The sequence below is a fragment of the Lissotriton helveticus genome, chromosome 8, assembly GCF_964261635.1.
Source record: "Lissotriton helveticus chromosome 8, aLisHel1.1, whole genome shotgun sequence".
In the NCBI taxonomy this organism is placed as follows: domain Eukaryota; kingdom Metazoa; phylum Chordata; class Amphibia; order Caudata; family Salamandridae; genus Lissotriton; species Lissotriton helveticus.
Window position 1 is genome coordinate 325,284,137 of NC_136069.1, and position 24,839 is coordinate 325,308,975.

General features: G+C 42.8%; 1 protein-coding gene across 1 annotated transcript in view; it reads right to left on the reverse strand.

Annotated features, from left to right (window-relative positions):
- MIPEP (mitochondrial intermediate peptidase) overlaps positions 1-24,839 on the reverse strand; it is a 574,688-nt gene that overhangs the window by 317,823 nt on the left and 232,026 nt on the right. The window contains exon 13 of the mRNA XM_078657099.1: positions 5,137-5,341. Coding sequence (XP_078513225.1) covers positions 5,137-5,341 — 205 coding nt within the window. The remainder of the gene's footprint in view (positions 1-5,136; positions 5,342-24,839) is intronic.

Sequence of the window (24,839 nt, forward strand, 5' to 3'; positions counted from 1 at the left end):
AGGGTCCTATTTTTATACTGTGTTCCTTTTTCCGAAGTAGGGGAAGTTTCTAGAGATTCCCTTTGAAAAGTGCTTGGAATTTCTAGCCTCCCTCCTTTGGTTCCAGGCACAATGAGGTAGTGTGAAGTCCTTTGTGTGATGGCAGGGCACAGCCTAACGATTTACAATTGGGTCTGTGTCCAATCCCGCCCCCCCATCCTGCCAGGGATGGCCCAACCAGTCACACCTAATCCCTCTACTGTGTGGCTGTCTGGGAGGAATATACAAAATCCAACTGCAACCACACCCAGCCAGGTTACCCGGGACACTTTGCAGGCACCAAATAGGTAGGCCAGGAAAATGGCACTTTTCTAAATGTTGACTTAAAAGTCAACTTTACCATTAAAGAGGATTTTAAATTACAATTTCTCATACACCAAACATGACTTTTCAATATGACCCCAAACAAAGGTTAGCACTTATTAAATGTGTTAAGCTAACTCAATGTTATCCCACGGGAGAGGTAGGCCTCACAGAACGAAAACGAATTTAAAAGTTTTTCAATCTCATGAAAACTTGCTTCCCAAATAACTCCACCTGTTTAGACGCCTATCAGGGGTAGTCAGAAAAGGGTTGGGATTAGATCTGCTTATGGATACCTGCACTAAAGTTTCAGGGGAAAGGTGCTGAGAGAGGAGCACAGGCAGGCCTTGAAAACTCATGATTTTCTTTTATTAGACCAGCAGGTCTAGTAACTTAAATAATCTACAAGTCCCAAGTGTAATGTACTTGCCCTGTAAACTGGTCTTAGAATGTGTTATCCTAGGAAAATATTTTATTTTGCGGAAGCCAGTTTTCCTTCATTATAACATATGAGAGCACCTTCCAATATGTGAGTTAAGCATTCCTGCTGAAAAAGAAACCTATTTGGTTTGATTTAACTGATTAAACATTTGCTCCATGCATAATAAGAATCTAGCCTACATATAGGGTACTCACGACCCCCTAACTTGTCTCTTAGTTCACTAATTGTATTGCCATAAGGGTGAGGGCAGGTATGTTTCTCAATTCATCTAGTGAAACTCACTTTTAATAAATAATTACTAAAGCAAGTGGTGGTAGCGCACTGTCATTTACAGGCAGCACATTTTCCATTACAATGGCCAAAAATGTTCCCACTAACATGCAGTTTTACTGAAGTATATAGTGAATAAACAATAATCTGTGGAAAATGGGTTTCAACACACATATTTATCATTTGCTCATCACCAAGTAAAATGTTCAGTTTTTTTTTTTCATCCTATTAAAATATTTTTTTGATCACACAGAATTATAAAACAAGGGTTTGCATAACTACTGAAATGTATTTTGAAATGTTTGTACAGTTCACTTTTTAGCTATTTAAATGTGTTAGAATAAAACATGACATCCTGCAGCCTGTCATTTCACACTTTTTGTATAGCACTTTGTGAAACAGCACACTTTACAAAGTCCTTGAACCTTGCAGTAAGAGAAAGAAAAGTAACTGTGGATGTAAAATGACTTTTAACCTCTGTCTCTTAATACAGGATACATGTGACTAAATAAAAACAAGTGCCCCTTCTGGCAGCTCGCCAGAAGGGGCAAATAGCCCCTAAATATACCTCGCCCTGATAAAATCTGACTCGCCAAATTTTCAAACCCTGACCGGGTCGACTGGGGCAGGGCGATGGCATCTCACTATTTGTCTGTGGACTGCGGGGCCACAGCAAGGCTTGGAACAGGCTTCCAACAAGGTATCTGTCTGTGCCTCTTTGAATGGAAGAAGGGGCTCAGAATATATTTGCCTCGGCCGGAGGACTTCTATCAGCACAATAAGTTTTTACCTCCAGGGTGAGAAGCTGGAGGTCAAGGATTTTGTCCGCCCTAAACATTACCATGGCATAGAAAACGGATTCTTTGGTGGCTGAACCGAGGGGAATGAGTTAGTCTGGTCTGGAGATGCATTGGCGCCACTCACTGGCACACAGAGGTACTACTGAAAAGTTTCTGGATCCAATCTAACACATGTGGAGAATTCAAAAGGTGATGAATCTGCAGCCAGAAATGACTATCAGAATTTTTTTTAATGGAATGACTCTTATCTGAGTACTCATTTTTGTGTATTTAGAAGTATGTGAAAGGAGTTATTTGTCCATTTCAGGGCAATGTGATAAACAGGCACAGGATCCCAGTTAAGTAAGCATTGCACTCTTCAGCTGGCATCAGAACTATGATCAATACGTAACACAAAATACTAGAGGACCGATCAGCTTCATGAACAAACGAATCATTAGCAGATTGTTATAAAGTTCAGCATATAAATGAAAAAAACTGGTGACCTGCATGCAGGGCTAGACGGGGAAAGCAAAAACAGCCCTTGGCGATTATTTCATACTCGATAATCGATGTATGATCGAGCAAGAGGTACTACGACCCGAGGAACTCGGGGGAAATAGACCATGAAGAATTTCTCAAAAATATGTTGAAAAAGATGCATACCTTTCTATTCTTGTGCTCTCATCCTTTGTCTCGATCCCTACTCTTCTCCTTTCTCGAATCGTAGCAACGCTATATGACTTCCTCCTACCATTTTCTTCTGCTTCCTCCTTACAATTGTTCTCTCCTTCTGCCACCTTCATTCTTACTCCCATTCCTCCCCTTCAAATGGGTGTTCCATTTTGAAGCAAATTATAATTAGTGAGGAATTCATTATACAAATGAAACTTAATACAGTTGTGAGTAGATAGTAGCTGTAGGCATACAGCACTGTATCCTTTCAAATATCCACGTTAACCACCAATTGTTACCATATAAATAAACAAGACAAAGGTACAGGGTCCTATAAATAGAAGAAAAGCAAAAGCATGCGTGTCTGAGTGGATTGGTACTCCAAAATGGTAATTAAGGCAGCCACACATTGCTATGACACATGCATGTGTGCGGAGCAACTATCTCCAACGACCATCTTACAGAGGGGTTCACAATGTAAACATAGCCCACTGGGACAATCTCATACATAGACTTCTAACGGGAGCATAAAGGCTATTAGCTCAACTTGACTTGTTTGGGGAATGCTACATGGAGGGGTTGTGAGTTGGCTGACTGAATAGTCAAGATCCAATGCAACACATGACATCGAGCATCCACCAACCAAAACCCCGCCTGTCATTACCCTAATACTGCCCGTAGGATTACAGCCTTACAATAATGGTCGGGGGGAAACCTGCGGAACTGGTATGTAATCAAGGGAGGCCGAGAAAACTTGAGAAGCGTTACATAAAGAATACTACTATGCTTTGTAATAGGTTTTTGTGGGGCGAAAACAACAGAGCTTACACTGTTGTAGTTCAAGCGTGCTCCAGGCAAACAGTGTATCAGCTAGAGCTAGAAGATCAGGAAGTAAAATGAATTTGTGCAACTGCCCATATAAGCACGTACCGGAAATCCACACTGTTGTGGCTCTATCAGCATGCAGTAGCTTAAGAAGTACATAGTCTGATGGGAAGCATCAATAGTTGGGGTCTCCAAGCATTTCTGCAATAGGAGCTATTTAAATAAAAATCATCCCGCGCTACTAATATCATTAGTGTTGTAATAGTGACCACATCAGACAATATTACATTAGTACACTATGGAAAATTACAAGCCGTAATCACCTCAGTGCATCAGGCAGGATTGCCTTACTAAAGTATACAAAAGGGATGGATGGAATACTTAAACTGATCTCAGCTACCAGTAATTACTCTGGGCCATATCCCAATCCATCTTGGCAGTTCAGGTTCGGACTGGAGCTGGGTCGAGGCTGAATGGCATATGACTGATCCAAACTTAGGTGGCATGGTGGGCGAACAACGATTGATTGGGATGCGGCCAGAGCGATTGCCAGTGGCTGAGATTAATTCAAGCGTTCAATCCATCACCTTGCTGCTGTTGAAACTGATGCCCTAAGTGTGATGGGTATGCCCCGATGTGGGATCAGTGCTCACTGTGCCACTGGAATCAAGCTACACCTGGCTGATGAGCCCATAATAAGGGCAGAGCTGGTCCTAGATTGCTTGTATTCCGGTTCAGGCAGGACCTGGTTTGGCAGTTCGGACTAGACTGTTACCACTGGAGCAGGGTCAAGTCTAATGTGCATATGGTTGAGTCCAAACTGAGGTGGCATGGTGCTCAAAAATCCATGTGTTGAGATGCGGCCCGAGCGATTGCCAGTGGCTGAGATTAATTTAAGTATTCCATCCATTGGCTTGTTGATTTCAGGCAGGATTGCCAGCAGTAATGTAAAAAAGGCTTTGTCAATTTGGAATGCCTCTAAATGGGTAATACAGGATGGCCATAGCTTAAATGCCCCTGGCACCAAGGCAGTAATATTGGTACTAAACCTCCTCAACGCCATATGATTTATCACTCAAATATCAGCTTTAAATTAATTCTGGAAATTCAAAAATTAGCTTACCAGTTCTGAATACACATACATTTGCATGCCCAATAAATACTTTTAAATGTTGGCATACATATATCCAGTCAAGCAAAAGCTTTTAATTTAGTAGGGTGGACTGGACACAGGAGAGCTACTTACAGGTAGCTGGAGAGCTACAAGCAGTTCATGAGCTACTTGTTGAAGCCTGACCTATAGAGAGTGTTTGTGGGACTACCTAGTGTCACTTACTATTGGGGAACAGAATACAAGTTGAGGAATGGGGGTACGCAGTGATGTCACAAAGAGTTTCACAATGCTGCCACACTGTTCTGAAGGTTAAAACGTTTGAGCTAATTTTGCACATTGTCTAAGACCACACATGCTCACTGCCTGAGCCTCGTTGGGTGTGATATTGGATTTTCAGGTAGGCATTTGAAGAGTGCCAGTAGAAGGACCAGTGCCAGCCTTGACTGGCTGGAGTGTGGCATGGAGGGGATCGATGCAGTGGACAGCTGGCCATAAAAAATACAGCATCCAGCCCACCAGCCCACTGGGTGATCACATGTAGCCAACACTGTCCAGCTCAGCACTGTATGCATGCATTAGTCCAAAAAGTTCTTTAAAAAAAATACCATGCAACCCATAAACATTCTAGCCGTCTCCCTCTGCACCACCACATCACTTCCCAATAATGCCCCACAGTCACCAATCCTTACCAGTTACGTGCTGGTAGCGCGTGCGCCCAAGCATGGAATGCATGGCGTGGCCCATTTCATGGAAGAGGTTCTCCATCATTCCAGGAGTCAATAGTGTTGGCATGTTACGAGTGGAGCTGGGCAGACTCAGCATAAGGACAACCACAGGAAGCTGGTATTCCCCATTCTCTTTTAACCTCCCTCCGCGAATTGTAAAGTGGCAATCCTGCAGAAAGCGAAACGAGCGGGAAAGAATGATCACAAGTTGAACATTTTAGAGTTGTGCTGCGGTTTGCAAAATTACATTAGACAAGTAATAGGGAGGACAGTGGTAGAATCAGTGCAGACTGCCTTTCAGTGACTGCGCATCTGGCAACACAGGTTCAAATCCTGAGCTCGGACAAACGTTGTGAAAAGACACTGGTGTCTCAGCCCTAATCTCGATGCATGCCTTTTACTGCATACTTACAGCAACCACAAATTAAGAACTGGGATGAAATATTAAAAAAAAGAAACAACAAAATAAAACCTACCCTTATGATTCTTTAGCTATTACCCATGTTTACACATAAAAATGTCCACTTTGAACATGGTATTTCTTTATAATGTACCCAGCAAATAAATAAACTAAAAACCTTTACAGTTGCCTAAATCGAACGCCAATTATTTCCAGAGGTAGCAGTGGAGAAGAGAAGGCCAAGGACTGGTGAAGTTCCCAAAATTCCATCTCCTTTTATAATTCCATGATAAGCCCCACTTGGAGAGTAGAGAACCCAAAAATGACCTTTGCGATGATTTAAGACATCAACAGAGTTAGAAGAACTCCCACAGGCATAAAATATATCGATCGAACAATCATAGTTCCAGACCAGAAACCACTTTTCTGAAAACACAACCTGAGCTCCCATAATTTAGAAACATATTGAAAGTCTGAAGGCACACCTATGATCCCAAATTATTACTATTTATCAATAATAGTGTTTTTGGTAAAAATATTAGTGAATTTATTTCCCAACTGGGGTGTTTGGAAAGCAGCAATGTAGAGATTAATATTGCATCTAACTGTCTCTTTCCATGGAATGAAAAAGTTCTTATTAGAGTCCATAATGTACTCTTAAATGTACTGATTTCCTTGGTGTATGCCAATTTTCATAATCCAATACACATCCTTAGGTTTCCTCCATGAAGTCTATCGATATTGACTTTTTCTATAGCACTCCCACCTTCTTTAACCCCTTCATTGCGACGCACGTTCAGCGGACGTCACGTGCACTACCTCGGTACTGCGGCGCACGTCTGCTGAACGTTCCGGCCCCGCCCACGCAATAGAACGTTCCGCACCAGCACGGAACGTTCGGCGCAGCAGAGGGGTTAAAGGTAGATCTCTTGGTGCTATGTATAGTAGTCACGTTCTCCCTCTGAGGAATGCAAACTGGCTTAACCTATACAGCATGGACGATCAACCTTTCAAGAAAGGTCTCTTGGATAAATTATGGACTGAGTGAGCTTCCTTGAAAGTGTATATATCCAATTTCAAATCATCAGAACTTCTTGCTACTGACTGCAATGTGCTTACGTGTGGGCGAAGCAATGGGAACGTAGAAAATAAGCATTTACAATGCAATGGTCTCGTCTTTGCTAAAGTTAGAGCTATTGGCATTGCAAATGGCCTTTTTTTCATTCTTTGTTTTTAAAAAAAACATAAATAAATGGAATTGTCATTTACAATGGCAATAGGTGAGCATTAGAGAGTAGTAGAGAGTATTAGCAGTGATTAATAGTTAGTAGAGAGTGACTAGTTTATTAATAGAGTATACTTGAATAGAGTAGAGTAGGAGTGAGTTGTAGGCAATAGTAGTTAGTGAGTAGTGTAGATTAGTAGAGAGTAGTATAGAGTGAGTAGTAGTAGTATATAGTTTATTGTTTGATTATTTAAAATCTTACAATGTACAAAAACATACTTTTGGTATTTAAAATCGATAATGACAACTTTCATCATAAAATTCATTAAAGGTCCTTAAAATACTTCATTTAAAACTTAGTCATATAAATTTGCTTTTACTATTAGTAAATACTTGACAAAGGCAGCGTTCATGCCTATATCATTTGATTGGAGACAACATTTCAAGGCTTGCCTACATGTCCGTATTCCGCGAATGTTAAAAGGGACTTTAAGTAGTACTTTCCTTTCATTGTGGAGTACCGGACAGATACACAGCAAGTGGACAATATTCTCCTCTCCACAGTTACATAGTCTACATAATGAACTCCTTTCAGTGCTTTCCCAAGGCTGGAGGTGGCAAGTTCCTGGTAGGATTCCAAATCTTGCTTTTAGAAGGATTTGTTTGTTTTTTCCTGACCACGGTGTTTCTAGGTAGTCTTGGACCTTCTTTGCTTTGTATCCATTTATTATTGTCCAGGCATGTTTTCTTTTTCTCAGGCTATCTTTATCATTTACAATTGATAATTGGTTTGTCGTTTTATTGATTATTTTCTTGAACGAAGCATTCGTTATGGTGTTTTCCCAAATTGAGGTTACCGCAAACTCTTCTATAGCTTCATTAAGATAGATCGATGCTGCTCCCTTTGCGTTCTTACTTATCTCCTTCCATAGTAACTGTGATATAAGATTATCTTGATCATTTTTGATCCGATTCCAGGTTTTAATGTAGTGTCCCTTCCTCGCATAATATTGGTTGGATAAACCAAATTCAAGTCTAATTTGGGCTGGCGAGGCATTAATTGGAAGATGAAATAGTAATTTATATGTTTTAGATAAAGCTTTATTTGTTATTTCCGTATCCTTTCCCATTAGTGCCTCACTGCCGTATGTGATTGTTGGTAGCAATTTTGCTCCTATAATCTTTAACAGTGGCCCATATGTAAGGTTTCCCAGCGATTTTTGCAGGATTCTAAATGCAGCAGTTAGGGAGTTAGACTTCCTTTCAATATCTCTCATTTGCGGTTGGTAACTACCCTTCTCATCAAACAGAACTCCCAAGTACTTATATACATCAACCTGCTCTAGTTTGGTGTTTTCCATGTACCAACTACATTTTTGTCTTAATTTTTTATTTTTGGCGACTACCATGATCTTTGTTTTAGTTTCATTAATCACCATCCCATTTTCCCTTGCATAAGTAGCTATTCCAGAGATTAACCGCTGCAGCCCAATTTTTGTTTGGCTTAACAAGATGGCATCATCTGCATATAGTAAGTTTGAAATATGCTTATCCGCTAATTTCGGAGGGTGCACATTTAGTTCATCTAGCGTCCTTGTCAGATCTGCCAGGAATAAATTGAAAAGAAGGGGAGCCAGTACGCATCCTTGTTTTAGACCTTCGTTGGCTTGGATTTCCTTCGACAGTGTGTGGCCATCCCCCATCCTTACCCTGACCCATGTTTTGTTGTAGAGAAGCTGAATCATCTTCAACAGGGCCCTCGGAATATTCATTTCTCTGAGCTTCTTCCATAGTAAATTCCTGTGAACACAATCGAAAGCCGATTTAAAATCAACAAAACAAAGATACAATGGTTGCTTAAGTCTAATTGAGTTGTCTATTATTAGGGATAATGCCAGGATATTTGTTGATGTCCCTAATCCTTTAATGAAGCCAGTCTGATTCAACGGCAGGATCTTATTTTCTATTGCCCAGTCGTTCAGCTCGGTAAGCAGGATCCTAGCAAATAACTTGGTATCTGTGTCTTGCAGCGTGATGAGCCTATAGCTTTCTGCCATCGCCCAGTCACCTTTTTTTGTAAATTGGCGTGATTAATGATCCTCGCCATGACTCCGGAATGACACCTTTTTTGATAACTTCGTTGAATACCTTTTCCAAATGCGATGCCCATAGCTCTGGATTCTCTTTGAATAGTGCAAAAGGGATACCATTCGGTCCTGGCGCCCCATCTTTCTGTTTTTTAATTAATTTTATTAATTGATCTTTTGTTATTACGATTGCAGTTTCCATGTCACCCTCATGAGTATCTATCGGGTGGTTTGCAGTTTTTTCTATTGCCATACCATTATGGTTTAAATGCTTTCCGAGAAATATCACCCATTCCAGCTCAGTTAGAACGGAGGAAACAACCCTTTTGTTTGGTCTCGCCAAACCATTTATAAGTGTCCAGAAATCTCTTGAATTTGTCTGTTCACTTGCGTGGTATATTTTTGCCCAGAGTACCTGTTTTGTGTGATTTTTCTCATTCCATATTAGTTTCCTCAAGTTTTGATTAACAGCTTTCAGTTTGATTGATGTTTCCCCGTTAGCATTAGATTTCTTGATTTGCCTTAGCATTCTATTTCAGGTTCTTTTTAGTTTCGTAATGGTATATGGCAGGTTTAAGTATGAATTTTTTTCTTTTTGATCGTAATTTTGGTTAATTTTATTCCGCCGCTGGTATTGGGATTGAGGTTTGACCAGCATGGTAGTAAATTTTACCCATTGTTCTATTGGGTTTTCGTGTATTCTTTCGCTGAAGCAATACCCTAGTAATTGGATAACTTGTTCATTCATTACCTCCTTGTTGCTAATGGTCCAAATTAGTTTTTTATAGTTAATTGTTCCAATATGACCCGGGACAGTTTGGTATGCCCTATTCATAAGGTTGATTGTTAGTATCTGCTGGCAGTGATCGCTGTCCGTTACTTTCTCTATTTGATAAGCAATAGTGTTATGGAAGGCATTAAGGGATATCATTGTGTAGTCAATCCTTGACCTTAACTTGTTCTTAAAATATGTATAAGCCGGAGGCGCATCTTCTTTAAATCGACCATTTGTTATTCGCAGGCCCATTGCTTCCATGTCTTTAACGAATGTAATGCCCAATTTATTACTGATAGGTTTGATTTCATTGCCTAGATTCTGTTGTGGGATAGACCATTGATAATCCTGTGCTTGGCCAGTGTCATCTCTTATAAAGGATGGCATTAAATTAAGATTAAAGTCCCCAGTCATGATGTATTCCGCTAGGGGATCTGTCAACATTAAATCCAACAGAAGTTTATTCAATGTACCGCAGGTTGATTCCCTATTAGCCCTTGTTGGCTGTATGTAAACGTTAATCAGATATACATGTTTTAATTCATTTTTCGTTGTTTCATATTTTAGTTTAATCATTAGAATATTTGCGCTTTTTGACTCCAATCGTTCCTGCTCAACCTGTAAGTCTGTTGAAATGAGTATTGCTCGGACGGCCAAATTTGTTGTTTTTATTTGCATACTCATAATGACCGTTGTATCCATGAAGAACAAATGGTTTGGTTTCCCACGTTTCTTGTAGAAAGATAATTTGGGACGGGAACAATATTGAGTCTATATGTGCATTATGAACCTTAGCTCCCAACCCATTTATGTTCCATGAACATATTCATACTAGTCCAGTCTCATCTGCTTTAGTTGTAGTGCACCTAGTAGTATTAAATCATTGTTCCTTATTGCTGTGTAGTGCCTTGGTGATCAATCTTTCATTTATTACAGTGTTTTTACCCTTATCCTTCTGAGTCAGCCATCCTCCCAATTTCTTTGGTGATATTCCCCGAGCGTTTTTAAGGACTGGGACTACTTGTCTGTCTGTTTTAGCCTGATTGGTATTTTCTTCAGCGATAAATGGTGTTGGATAGACCTTTGGGGCCTGTTTTGTAAGTGATATACCCCAAGCTTTAAATGCCTGATTTTCGGCGAGAATCATTTCCGCTATTATCGGGGAATTTAATGTAATTAGTGTGGGAGCCTTTGAACTTTCGTTTCCTATCATAAATTCGATAGAGTAGATATCCTTACTCTCTATCTTAGAGAGGGACGGAATTGACTTAAATAGTCTGAGTATATTGCCTCGATTCAGGGTGTCTTGCCTACCTCTGGACTCAAATTCTGGTTTGAAAATAATTTGTGCTTTATTGTTTGGTGAGTGATTCTGCATGGAGTCTTTTTCGATTGTCGAATTTGTTTTGTATGTAATTCTTTTTAATCCTTCACTACTTTCTATAACCAACTGCTCCCATTCTATAGCTTTTGAACTATCTTTGTCTTCCACGCTCATATTGGATTTAGGGGATAATTCGGTTTTTACCCCAGCCTGTTGATATTGCTGGTTAGTAGTTTTTATTGTTACTTGTATTGGTGTTTCATCCTTCCTTCTTCGGTACCTATTGGTTGATGTACCGGTCTCTTCTTCTTCTTCCCATAGTAATATGTCATCATCAGATTTCGCTGCTTCACCCAAAGCCCCTTTGTCCTCTGACTGTTCCGTTATTTTCCTCACCTCCAGATTTATTTTTTGATTCCTCGTAACACTGTCTTCATCTTGGTTACGTTTATCGTAATTTTTTTGCTTTGTTTTGGGGCCCTTTACATGGACAAGTCCATTGGGTAGTTTTTGATCAAATAGTAGGAAGTATTTGTTGTTTCCAGTCGTGTTCAGTGATTCGACCTTTTTTTATTCATTTGGTAATCCTGTTTCCTGCCCTTTCACGTCTGTGGTTTTCTTCTGTTTTTGATCTACAGCAGTATCTTTCCCTCTCGTGGATGTTCTCCCGTCTTTGGTTGTTATCTTATCTTCTTCCTCTTGTATTGTAGCACAGAACTTGGTCTTTATATGTTTCCTTGCTTTACGTAATTTTTTTCTTTGGCGTTTGGACAGCATAGTGAAACCATCCATGTTATTTTCCTTATTTTCCTGCTCTTCCCTAATTTCAGCATCAGTATTATCCTCCCTTATGCTGTCCATTGATTGTTCCTCCAATGAATGTGCATCCATTATATGCTCACTATTGAGTTCTTTGTTTTCGCCTTTTTTTATTTCCATGCTTCTTTTAGTGTCTTCAATTATACTGTTCAAAACCTCTGGTATTATTGCAAGTTTGTCTATGATTGGTGAATAGTAATGTTCTGTAGGTGTTTTCTCATTCTCTTTCTGGACCCTTGTTATCAATCCATTTAGCTGAGCAATTTTATTGTCGATCCCTACGACTGTATTTGCCATCATTTTTAGAAGGTCAATTTGTATGTCCATTTTGCTGGATTGATATTGTAATGCCTCCAAAGTAAGTGTCGATGTTTTATAGAAAATATCCCAACTTATCTCAATTTTTTTTTGTTTTGTCCCCAATTGGTCGGTTTGTGTAATTTTCTGCTTAGGGCTTTCATTTCCTGAGACTGTAGTTGGTGTTGCCATGTTGTTCTCACAAGATTTTTCTATAGGAATATATTTCACCAAGCTTTCATTTCCTTGTTCAACAAATTCATTATTTACAATCCTCTCTATATTGTCCCCCCGCTTTCGTTTGACATGACTTATGCCTTGAAGTTCATTATCCTCATATATATCCCACCTTTTTTTATTTTCATGAATATTCTGTAGTTTTGGTGAGATTTCGTTTGGTGGTATATGTATCCTTTTATTTATTTCCACATTTACTTCTAAGGGCATCCTTAGCTTTTTTTGCTCCTTCCTACATTCCAGGTTAACTCGGTTGATTTCATTGATGCTGTACTCAGTATTTGCAGTATTGGTACTTATCTCATTATTCACTATCTCGCATATACTTGGTTCGTTCAGTTTGACCACTTCCTTTGTTTTTTCATATTGATGTATCCCTATCTCTGTTGTACTCATTGAATCAGTTATATCTAGTTTTTGTCGTTGTCCTTGGTCAGTCATCCCCTTCGTTGTAATTACACTTGGTAGGTCATTGTCCATGATTTGCACTTCATTCTCCTTTTCGTCTTTCAGTTGGATTTGCGATTTACCAATACTCTGTTTATTGATTATTTCACTGGTTATTGGTTTAATTGGGGTCTGCAAGTTGTTGATTTCCCCATCTAACTGTTTTGTCATCAGCACTCCAGTTGGATCCTTCATGAATGAGAATTTCACTGGTATTTTACCTGACTTTTCAAACATTCTCGCAATTGGGGAGATTAACGAGTGGTTAGGTTCAACTGTATTAGATTTAACCTTTTTTGCTACCCTTGATTGTTGCATTTTCTTTGTGCGTTTTACCGTTGGTCCTGTTGTTCTCTCCTTACCAGAACGCATAATTCACCGATATCCCCCCAACAGATCACTTGCGTTTTCCTTCCGGTTTATCGTTTATTTCTCCAGGCTTGAGTTTTGAGCACAGTAATGGAGTAACAGAAGAAGGATAATGTGACGGTTAAGATCTGTCTTCCGATCAATTTTTTTTTTTTGACACCCTTTACAGTCCTGTAACAGCTGACTCCACCTCCCCAGCCAGTGTGCCCCTTTTCCCTACAGGCTCAGTCACTTAGTTATAAAGAAGTCAATGCCCAAATCCTCCAACCCTCCGACCAGGTGGCGTAGTACTGGGCCTATAGAAATAACAAGCAACGAGATCACTGCGTGTACCGGGAATCGGGAACACCCGCCGTCGGGGTCAAGCAGTGGAGGCTAGTAGGGACTAAGAGGGTGCTGATCTATGGAACGGTGGCTCCTTTGGGCAAGTCAAATCCAGATTCCAATTCTGCTGTCAATCGTATGATTTTTAATAGTCACACCCCCCCCCCCCCCACAGCTGCAGCTACGTTCCTCGACCCCTACGCAGTGCCACTTATGTTCTGTTATATTATGCAGCTTAATTTCTTAGCTTGGCTTAACTATTTACTGTACAGCGCTGTTCACTTTTAATCCCCACAGTCCTACCTATTCTGGAGTCATAGTGTTCACATCTGCTTAGTGTAGGGCAGGGGGGGCTCTTTCAATCGAACTCTAATTAGACACTGCTTAGACTCTGTAACCCCAAATTAGCCCAAGTCACTCCAAATCACTCCAACTTAATTGCCCTTAGTCGCAATTACAGGACCGGCTGATGAGGGCAATGATGGGGCAATAACGGGGGCTCATGTTAGGCAAGTGTCAGCTGTACCCCTTTATGCTTATGATTGTACTTATAGCTGATTGTTAGTTGTCAATTAATTGTCAATTGCTGGTGGTTCTGCCTTGAATGTGGATGAATGGTACTAGTAATAATACATGCGCTGGGTTACCTCATGTGGTCTCGTTGGCACTGATCCCAATCGGTCTCTTGTGTCCTCTCCTCCTTGCTGCTACTGTTTCCCACTAAGTTTACCACTGAGTTCTCACTCCTCTCCAGAGTGAGTAGTAGATAGTGTGTAGAGAGCGTGTAGGAGTTAGCGAGTAGTAGAGACAGAGTAGTAGTGAGTAATAAAAAGTATTATATAGAAATAGATTTAGTGTAGTGAGTCGTAGATAGTATATGGAGTAGTATATCTATTTAGTACAGTGAGTAGTGAATGATTTTTAGAATAGAGTAAATATTAGAGAGCAGTAGTTAGTACTTTTGAGTATTAGAGTGTAGTAGAGAGTAGCAGAGAGGTAGAGAGTGAGTATAAAATTGTAGATAGTGTAATTGAGTGGGTTGTGAGGAGTGTGACTTGTATGTAGTAGGGAGTAGTTAGAGGGTGTATTAGAGTGTGATTAGTAGAGTGAGTAGTAGAGTGTCAATTGAGAGTATTAGATAGTAGTAGAGATTGAGTAAAGTGTGAGTAGCCCCACACACACACAGCCCCACACACAGCCCAACATACACACACACAGCCCAACACACACACACAGAGCCCAACACACACACACACAGAGCCACACACACACAGCGAGCCACACACACACACACAGCGAGCCACACACACACACACACACAGCGAGCCACACACACACAGCGAGCCACACACACACACACACACAGCAAGCCACACACACACACACACACACACACACACACACACACACACACACACACACAGAGTCACACACACAGAGCCACACACACACAGAGCCACACACACAGAGAGAGCCACACACACAGAGCCACACACACACACACGGAGCCACAAACACACACAGAGAGCCACACACAAAGCCCCCCAACACACAGAGCCACGCACAGAGCCCAACACACACACACAGAGCCCAACACACACACAGAGCCCAACACACACACAGAGCCCAACACACACACAGAGATCCCAACACACACACACTGATCCCAACACACACACACAGAGCCCAACACACACACACAGAGGCCAACACACACACACATAGCCCAGCACACACACACAGAGCCCAGCACACACACACAGAGCCCAACACACACACACATAGCCCAACACACACACACACACATAGCCCAACACACACACACACACACACACACACACACAGCCCAACACACACATACAGCGAGCCACACACACACAGAGCCACACACACAGAGCCACACACACACACACACACACACAGAGCCACACTCACACAGAGCCACACACACACACACACACACACACAGAGAGCCACACACAGAGGCCCACACACACCCACACACAGCCACACACACACACACAGAGCCACACACACACAGAGCCACACACACACAGAGCCACACACACACAGAGCCACACACACACAGAGCCCAACACATACACACACACAGAGCCCAACACACACACACAGAGCCCAACACACACACACACACACACACACACACACACACACAGAGCCCAACACACACACACAGAGCCCAACACACACAGACAGAGCCCAACACACACACACACACACACAGAGCCCAACACACACAGAGCCCAACACACATGCTCCCCTGCTGGGAATAGGGACCCTCCTCTGGCTTGGGGAGCTCTGATGGCCACATCTGCAGGGACGGGGCACCGGAGAGTAGCGCTGGCTCTGCTTGGACACGGGGAGGGCGGGGCTTCTGTCTGCGGGTTGTGGGGTGCAGGGAAGGGGTGTCTGCCCCCCTCTGAACAGAGAGGAGGAGGTCCAGGGGGTACGGAGGAGAAGCAAAGCTGCAGAATCTGAGGTGCATGCAGACGGAGGATGAGGCGGAGGGGGCGGGGTGGGGAGTGGGAGGGAGGGAGGAGGGTGTGAGTGCGCGGGGTGATTGATGGCGGCCCTGCGGAGCTGTCTGAAAATGACCAGCTCTGATCGGTTTCAGTCCAAATTCTCCATTTCAAGGCTGAACCGCGGCCCTGCCAGCTCAGCCCATGCAGGCGGCTCCTCCTCCTGCCCTCCACGGGCTGGAGCAGCCAGGGTAGGGAAGAGGAAGGGCACCGAGGGGTGAGGTATCTCTTGCCATAAACACACTTGCTTAACTGATAACACTTTGATGCTGGACAAATGTAACATTTCTGTGCTTGGATTTCCTTTGCTACCAAAATAGAAAGTACTAACAAACAGGCAACGGGTAAGCTCTGGTACTAACAGGCAATATTAAAAAGTAAACATTTTACTTCATGATGCACCAACAACCAATCTCCAGCCAAAATCACACGAACGAGCAAGAAACAATCCCCTCCCCAATGCACAACCACCAGCCTCAGTACTACGACCCCCCACCATCAAACATGCGACTACCACATGCGCGCGCCCACCAGCACTGAAATAAAACACCCCGACATACACTCCAGCTGCCTTTTGAACCCCACGACTCACACTCCACCGGCAAAACAACACACAGAATCAGTTGAGCCTCCCCGAAAGCACAGAGCGGTCCCCAGTACGTGTTTGCGCACTCTGCTCCACCCCAGCTCCCTCAACGGGAGAGCCGCCCTGTCCTCCCAGGCACTGTTCCCCACGGCTGCACTCTCCCGTTGCTTTGCTTGCTGTCCGCCCTTTGCCGGCTGACCTGGTCCCAGCACGGGATTCCGGTGCGAGACAGGCGTCGGCCGGGGCGGAGGCTCGTACTCCTGCACGGGGGTGCGGCTGGCTGCCTCCTCTGCCGTTCCTGCTCCCAACACCTCCGACACATTGGCGAGCCTCCGAGACGGCCACGGGTGTGCGCATGCGTAAACTCACAACATGGCGGAGAAGAGGCCGCATAAACAAGGAGGAAGGACTTTACCGGGGCTTCATGGATTAGAGCCGAGGGACCTAACGCAAGCAACCAAGTGCACAGGGAAAGAGGATGATCAACAGCGTGAGTGGCTTAGAGAAGGACTAACGCAGCACGCACAGAAAGGACAGCGTGTCCGGTCATATTATGGGATGACCCGTACTGCGCTAGCACCATAGCCTCCGAGGGGGCACAGCGCCTGCTCGGTAACGCCTTCTCTTTGCCCTGGTGCACCCCCGGCCGGCCCGAGGCCAGTTCCTGCCCGGGGGCCGCCTGACCCGACCGAGTAGCCTCGTCCAAGGATGCTGGCCTGAGTTTGCAGAGGGCAGCCCCAACCCCCCTCGCCCTCAGGCGGGCTGAAATCTGGCGATGGCCGGGCTAAGCGACCCCGCCTGCACTCTGCCCTTCCAGCGCTCTATGGCGGGTCCGGGGATGTGAGGGTGGAGGGACGTGCACGAGCCGGGGAACGGCGGAGAATAAATCCCTCACGAGCGCTGGAGTGAATGGATTTCCCTCGCCTCAGTCGGAGCCAGCAGTCGCTGCACCGCCCTCTCCGCTCCCACGCCAGAAATGGATCTCCAAAACGCCCCGTCATTTTCAGACTGGGGGCGTGTTTTTCTTTCTCTCCTCTTCCCATTGGCTGGAATGTTTACATTCCAGCCAATGGGAAGAGGAGAGAAAGAAGCGATCCTCTTCCCATGGGAAGAGGAGAGAAAGAAACGAAAAAACACACCCCTCAATCCGAAAAAGACGGGGCTTAAATGGAAAGACCTCTTCTCCAATGGCTGGCCTCCGTTTAGGAGGAGAAGAGGGGCGGGTTTAAGCCCCATACTCTAGAAACATAAAATCTCACCAGCAAGACTGCGCAAGCGCAGCCTACGCAGGCCGATACCTAAAAAGTAGTTCCCATGCACTCTTCAGCAGGGTGGGAGCAAATACTGAAGGCAGGAAGTGACTGTGTCAGAGACAAGTGGGAATTTGTGCCAAAGTAGCCATACTAGGGGCTGCCTTACAGTATGCACCCACTTTCTGAGCACCTCCCTATCCTCAGACACTTTGGTATGACAGAAGTGGTCGCAGGCGCAGTTGCCGCCCTTTCTGTATTGCAGATCATATGTTACAATTGCACTGGAGTGATCTCAAGAGAACATTTCCTCATTGGCAAAATAAGATGGTGTCGGTCCTCCTTTCAAACGCAAGCTGCGTTGACACTTCTAGTGAAAGGCAGAACATGCGGTCTTAACAAGCTGTTCCTCTTTCATTAATGCACTGTTCCCAGTGTACTAGGAAAAGTACATTTGTTGTAATACAGCATACTGTCCCACTCTGCACACAGACTTAAGTGTGCAGAGTGGGACAGTGCGCCATATCGATAACACGGCTCCAGGTACCCCCAACTGAGCGTCTTTACTACCAGCAGCTTTCACCTGCTCGTTAAGTCACCCAGGGGGGAGAGGAAACCACAGATGGCTAGTTGCCCGGTTTTAATCTTGGCCAAAAACCTCCTCTTTTGCACGGTGGCACTGCCCACCCCAAAAGCACATGGCTTGGAGCTTTCCAGGTAGTTAACATGGAGAAACAAGAAAACTGTCAGCAGCAATCCATGTCTAAATTAATTATGGCATCTCATTCACATACATGAGTAAAAGTGCTTCTATCAAATGCAACAAAACATTCCGTTGGCAAATTTGATGGAGCCCCTCACGCTGAATAAAATGAAAAAGACCTCTGCCATGAATGATGGGCATGCCCTGCCATGGGAACTATGGTGAGATATCAGTGCATATGAGAGCTCCTTGCTGAGAAGTTGAAATCATGCTATTTCATCTGGTACATGGTTTGTGATGGAAGTTTCTGTGCGTGGCACAATGATGCAGGTTGCACTCCCTCACGTGGCAGCCATTTTAGGTCTGGCTCTTTGGAACAGCTTTAAAAGTCTCACCAGAGTTTTCTTTCTCCCAAAAAATCATACACAATGCATCCACTTATAGGGGAATTTGGACAAAAAGCATCATCATTTGGTCTGTAAAATTGTCAATTACCCCGTGTTTCCGCCCACCATAGCATACAGCATGGGGCAATGGATAAGCCCTCCTTACCACATGGGTCCCTTCACTTTCAGTGACTGCCCAAACCCAGTGCATATTGTTTATTTCCGTATAAAAACAGTTCCTTTGTCTTCAATGACAAATCTGGTTTTACGTATGCTCCGTATTTTATTTATTTTGTATATTAATTTTAAACACCGTCCTTTTATTTTGCCAACACTTATGTTGATCAGTTGATTGGCAATTTAATTTCTGTCTCAGTTTTAAAGAGATAAAGTGTTTAGGTAAAATTGTAACTGCAAGCGATGTGAGCGCTCGGTTATATAATGATTTATTCTGGTCTCCTTTACAAATATAATTTTGATAAAATGCATGGCACAAGTAGAAGGCTTGATATATTTTTTTTTAAATCAGTAATATAATGGCCCCCTAAGTGAACGTTTTTAAATGTATAAAAACGTTAGTGCAGAGTTTACCAACCATGTTTATTTTTTTTAGGTTTCGCTGATCCAGCGCGCTTGCGCTGTCAGCGAGACATTTAGTGAAGCCGCTTTTGGAAGCGCTCCCAAAGCGGCGATCAGCTTACCTGCAGACGCACAAGCGCGACGTGCACAGCACTTTATTCATCGCGCGTGCGCACAGCTCGCGTTTTTTTTCATTATCATTTTTTTATTTCCCGGCCCGGCCAATACTTGTTCAGTTTGCTGCGCTGCTTGTTTTATTATTGCAATCCCATTACGTGAATGCGCCAGTGCATTCTCCCCTCACGAATCGCAGCTTGTATACCCCAGCTGTGTTGATGACTGCATCACATTGCTTCTACCACCGGGTGCCCGCGCAATCCTTGTTTTTATTTTATTTTAAAACAAAAATAACAGTTGTGTGAACGTGCCAGCGCACAACTCCTCTTCCCGAATCGCAGCTTGTTTGCTATTCCTTCTTGCGCATTATTATTATTTAGTTTCCAGGTCCGAGCCGTCTTGATAAGTGCACCACATTCCTTCGGCCGCTAGGCCCCTGTGCTATCCTTATTAAATTATTTTTGTCATGCCATATTTGAGAATAAAACTGAAACTACAAACGTTTAAATAACAGCTTACTTGGTTAAGGAGTGGCAATGTTTTGTTTCAATCTAAGGTGGACGTGTCTCCAAAAGGACATCCCCAGCACAAGGAAAAGAACAAATACTCAAAAGATGGTGTCCTTCTCCTATCTTCACCACTGCCTCCTACTCCTCCTTTGTTTGTGTGCGTCATCAATAAACCTTCCATGACAGGCATTTCAGGAACAGGCAGTTCATCTTCCTTGGAAGGAAGTGGTTAGCTTCTTCCCTTGAAGACGTTGCCTGTCGTTTGAGCCCACTTAGTCTTCGATGAATTCCTAGTATTTCATGCAGTGTCAAAGGTATGTGAGATAGTAGGGTACAGCTGCCCATGGCTTTTTTTTCTGTACTTTTCTTCTAGTTTATTAATTCTATCCAGGGTATTATTGAATGGCATTTATGATTTTGAGGATTCCTGGAACAGTATGGGGATATTTTTTTTAATACCGACTAAAAATCAGCATTTTCACACTATCTTCAGCATTGCATAATTGGAACAGAGATGACTAGTGTTCGCTTCCAAGTTAATAAGATAGTGTAAATGTTTCTCATTTATGCAACTGGAAACATTTTTGGGACGAGGAATTCCTCAACTTGACAGAGACATAAGTCCCTATGGATCAGTTTGTCCTTTTTACTCCAGTTGATAAAACAGACGTTGTTAAAATTCTTGCTACTCTACAATCAGGATCCCCCGCTGATCCCTGCCCTGCCAGAGTCCTTGCGGGCCTGGCCAATACAGTTGGCCAAGAGGTGACACATATTGTCAACCTCTCTTTTTCCACTGCCACTGTTCCGGCATGTTGGAAGCAGGCCAAACTGTTACCACTTCTTAAAAAAAATGGCTTAGACCCGAAGGTCCCCGCTAACTTCCGGCCCATATCATTGTTGCCGGCCCTGGCAAAGATATGTGAAAAAGTCGCATTCACACAGTTGGATAATTTTGTTGAAAGCTCTCAGGCTCTTCACCCAGCGCAATCAGGCTTTAGAGCTGCTTTCAGCACAGAGACGGCTTTAGTTGAGGTTTCTGAGGCTATCCGGGAATGTTTGGACGGAGGCGGCAGAGCGGCTCTGATTTTATTGGACCTCTCTGCCGCCTTCGATACGGTTCCTCACTCCCTCTTACTTACCAAACTAGCGGCCATAGGCATAACTGGTTCCGCTCTCGGCTGGCTGACATCTTTTTTAGATAATAGGTCCCAGCAAGTGTGGATGCCGCCTTTTTCCTCCTCTCCCAAAAAACTTTCAACTGGTGTCCCACAGGGCTCCACCCTCAGCCCCCTGCTTTTTAATATATATATGACCCCTCTCATTTATCTTGCAGAACAGCTAGGAGCAAAAATTATGGCCTATGCCGATGATACACAGCTTTTGTTCACATGGCCTAAAAACAACTTGGACATATCGAGAGCTCAATTCTGTCTATCATCGGTCTTTCGCTGGCTGGCGTGTGCCCAACTTAAATGTAATGAGAGCAAATCTGAAATCCTGCTGTATGGCTCCTTTCCAGATAACTTTAGTGACTCCCTCTGGCCCACCGATCTCCCATGTCCCAAATCTATCGGTGGACCTGCAAAAAACCTAGGAGTCTGGTTTAGCGACAACCTCAGATTTGAGGACCATCTGAAAAGACTTACTGGGATTTGCTTTTCCACACTAAAAACCCTGCGCAGATTTCTCCCTCTGCTCCCGAGAGAGGCCAAGGAGACGGTCATTCGCGCCCTCATATTATCCAGATTGGATTATGCGAATGCCCTCTTTTGTGGACTTCCGGCCTATCTGATTCATCGCCTTCAAGTCCTTCAAAATGCTGCGGTTCGGCTGTTGTTTAATATACCCAGAAGTTCTAGTGTTCGTCAACCTCTTAGAACTCTCCACTGGCTTCCAGTTGCTCAAAGGATCTTATTTAAAATCCTTGTGCTGGCATACCGAGCAGTCCATCAAACGGGTCCAGTTTACCTGAGAAAAAGATTTTCCCTTTATATCCCCAACCGCCCTCTCAGGTCTACCAATCTCCACCAAATGAATGTGCCAAAGTTTAAATACAGCAGGCTCGGCGGCCAATCCATCTCTGTCAGAGCGGCGAGAGCTTGGAATACCCTTCCTCTCCATTTGAGAACATCCACGTCCATTACGGCGTTCAGGAAGGGCTTAAAAACCCATTTCTTTAACATCACTGCCTAATGGTTGTCCCTCTAATCTGGATATAATTTGATCTGACCTCCCTTTCTCCCGCGCCAGGATACTATCATTTTAGTAACAGAGCGCGCTACAAAAGCCTCTATAATAATATAATAATAATAAGTTAAGACGTGTAAAAAAAAAGCCCTTGAAATATTCTCCATGCTTCAGTTTCAAATATTCTCCATACTTCAGTTTCAGTTAAGTCTGTTTTTATTTCTAACCAATATACTGCTTTGTGTTTCAATGAAAGCATTCCCTACTAAGATTTATTTTCCTTTAACCAATAGGGTGTTTAGGTATTTAGTTCTTTTGAAGTTGCATATATCTGGGTCTATAAAGGTATGTTTGGTTCCTATTCTGCAGTATTACATAAACTGGTGGAGTCGTTTTTTTGACGTTACATTTTTATCTTCAAATAGGTACCCTCTATGGTATAAAAATCTATTTTTGTGGGGTTTTCTTTTATGGTGCAGTTTTACTACGTGCAGCATACCAACACCTCTCATGGATTAGCATCCTTCTCTCTTACTTTCTACAAATTGCCCACATTGCTTATACTCCCAACTACATACTCACAATAAACACAATTATAATTGAGCTCCCACGAAGAAAGACTTCATAACTGGACCTGCGGTCCTAAACTTTTTGACTGTTCTGGACCCCCACTGAATCTTTAATAGTATCCAGAGCCTTTGCTGAAAACCGGAGACCCTGACTGTCTCATTTGTGATGATTTCAACCACAAAACAATGTGCACAAATAAAGAAACAAGCATTAATAAAGCAAAAAACAAATGGTAAAGTATTTAATTAAATTCCCATCCGGATTTATACATTTAAAGTTGAGCTTTAGAGTACTCACCCTACCTGCAAATGCCTTGCATTAATGGCTGACTCACTCGCACTGACTATAACACTCTCACTCACACTCTCACAGACTCTCAATCTCTCACACTCTCACTGACACTCTCATAGACTCTCCCTCTCTCACACTCTCACTGACACTCTCACAGACTCTCACTCTCTCACTGACACTCACACTTACTCTCACACTAACACTCACTCACACTGACTCACTCACACTGACTCTCACTCACACTGACTCTCTCACTCACACTGACTCTCTCACTCACACTGACTCTCACTCACACTGACTCTCTCACTATCCCACTATCACTAACAGACACTCACTGACCGACTCGCCCACTCTCTCTCACTCACTAACTGACTCTCTCACTCACTGACTGACTCGCCCACTCATTCTCACTCACTGACTCATTCACTCTCAACACATATTGCATTACAAATGCAATAGGTGTCACATTTGCGAAAGTTTAAGCTATTGACATTGTAAATGACAATGCTATTAACGTATCTATTTTCAAAACCAACACATAAATAAAAAATGTGTCATTTACAATGCCAATAGCTCAAACTTTCCTAATGCGAGACCTATTGCATTGCAAATGCTTGTTTAATTCACCTTTTTCTTTTTTCTGGCATTTGCCTGTAATAAAAAAAATAATAAGCATCGTACAACTTCCAAGGCTACATCTAATGGCTTTGAAATGTTTATTCTCTTTTGAAGTGAGTGTTTTAACGAGGCACTCTATTTCTGATGATCAATATTATACTAAAATATGAAAAAGTCTGAGGCGCACAGGACATTTTTGCTCAGTGAATGAGCTACCTTGGAGTCCATTTTAGAAACCTTGGTTGCTTCAAGGTATCGGGTCTAGGACTCAGACACTATTTGGAATCTGAAAAGATTTCCTTATCAAGTTTCAATTATTGCAAGATGCAGAATGAACTACGGTCCGGCTTAGTCAACGGCAAAATTTAGACGTGCAACAATGAATTATAGCCTGATAATGCACTAATTACTGCATTGGGTATTTTCACATGTTGAGTTTTTACTGCTAATCCCACAATATCCCCCTGACAAATTTCAGCAAGTCTTCATCCTAAAAATAAGAAAACTACAACTAGATTTACTGACCTACGTTTGATTTTGGCAAAACAAGAAATTACTATGCACTGGAAATCAGTATATGGTCCTCAAATTACTAGATGACGTAAATAGATGGTTAAATGGGCTAGTTTGGAGAGTGCTGTGTTGTTTTGTAAGATAAAAAGAGGACGAGGAAAAGGTGCAAGGGTTCAAGCTTGGGAACACCTGGTGGATAGTTTGTTAGCCCTGGAAGCAAACACAGATTCATCAAATTTCTCCCTGAGGGAAGGGAAATCTAGTTTAATACTGATAAATTGGGTGATAATGGGTACTACTGTGACATATTTTTCCACGTGGAATATTTTGACACTTTATTTATGACTGCTTTTCTTGATTAGGGGTAACTTTGAGGGGGGAATGATGCTATAGTTTTATTGCACTAATTTTAGAAGACCTAAGATATGTATAAAATATTCAGTAGTTGGAATACGATTGCATGCATGTGTATGCAGGTCCAATGAGATATATTGATATAACTTTTAATCTG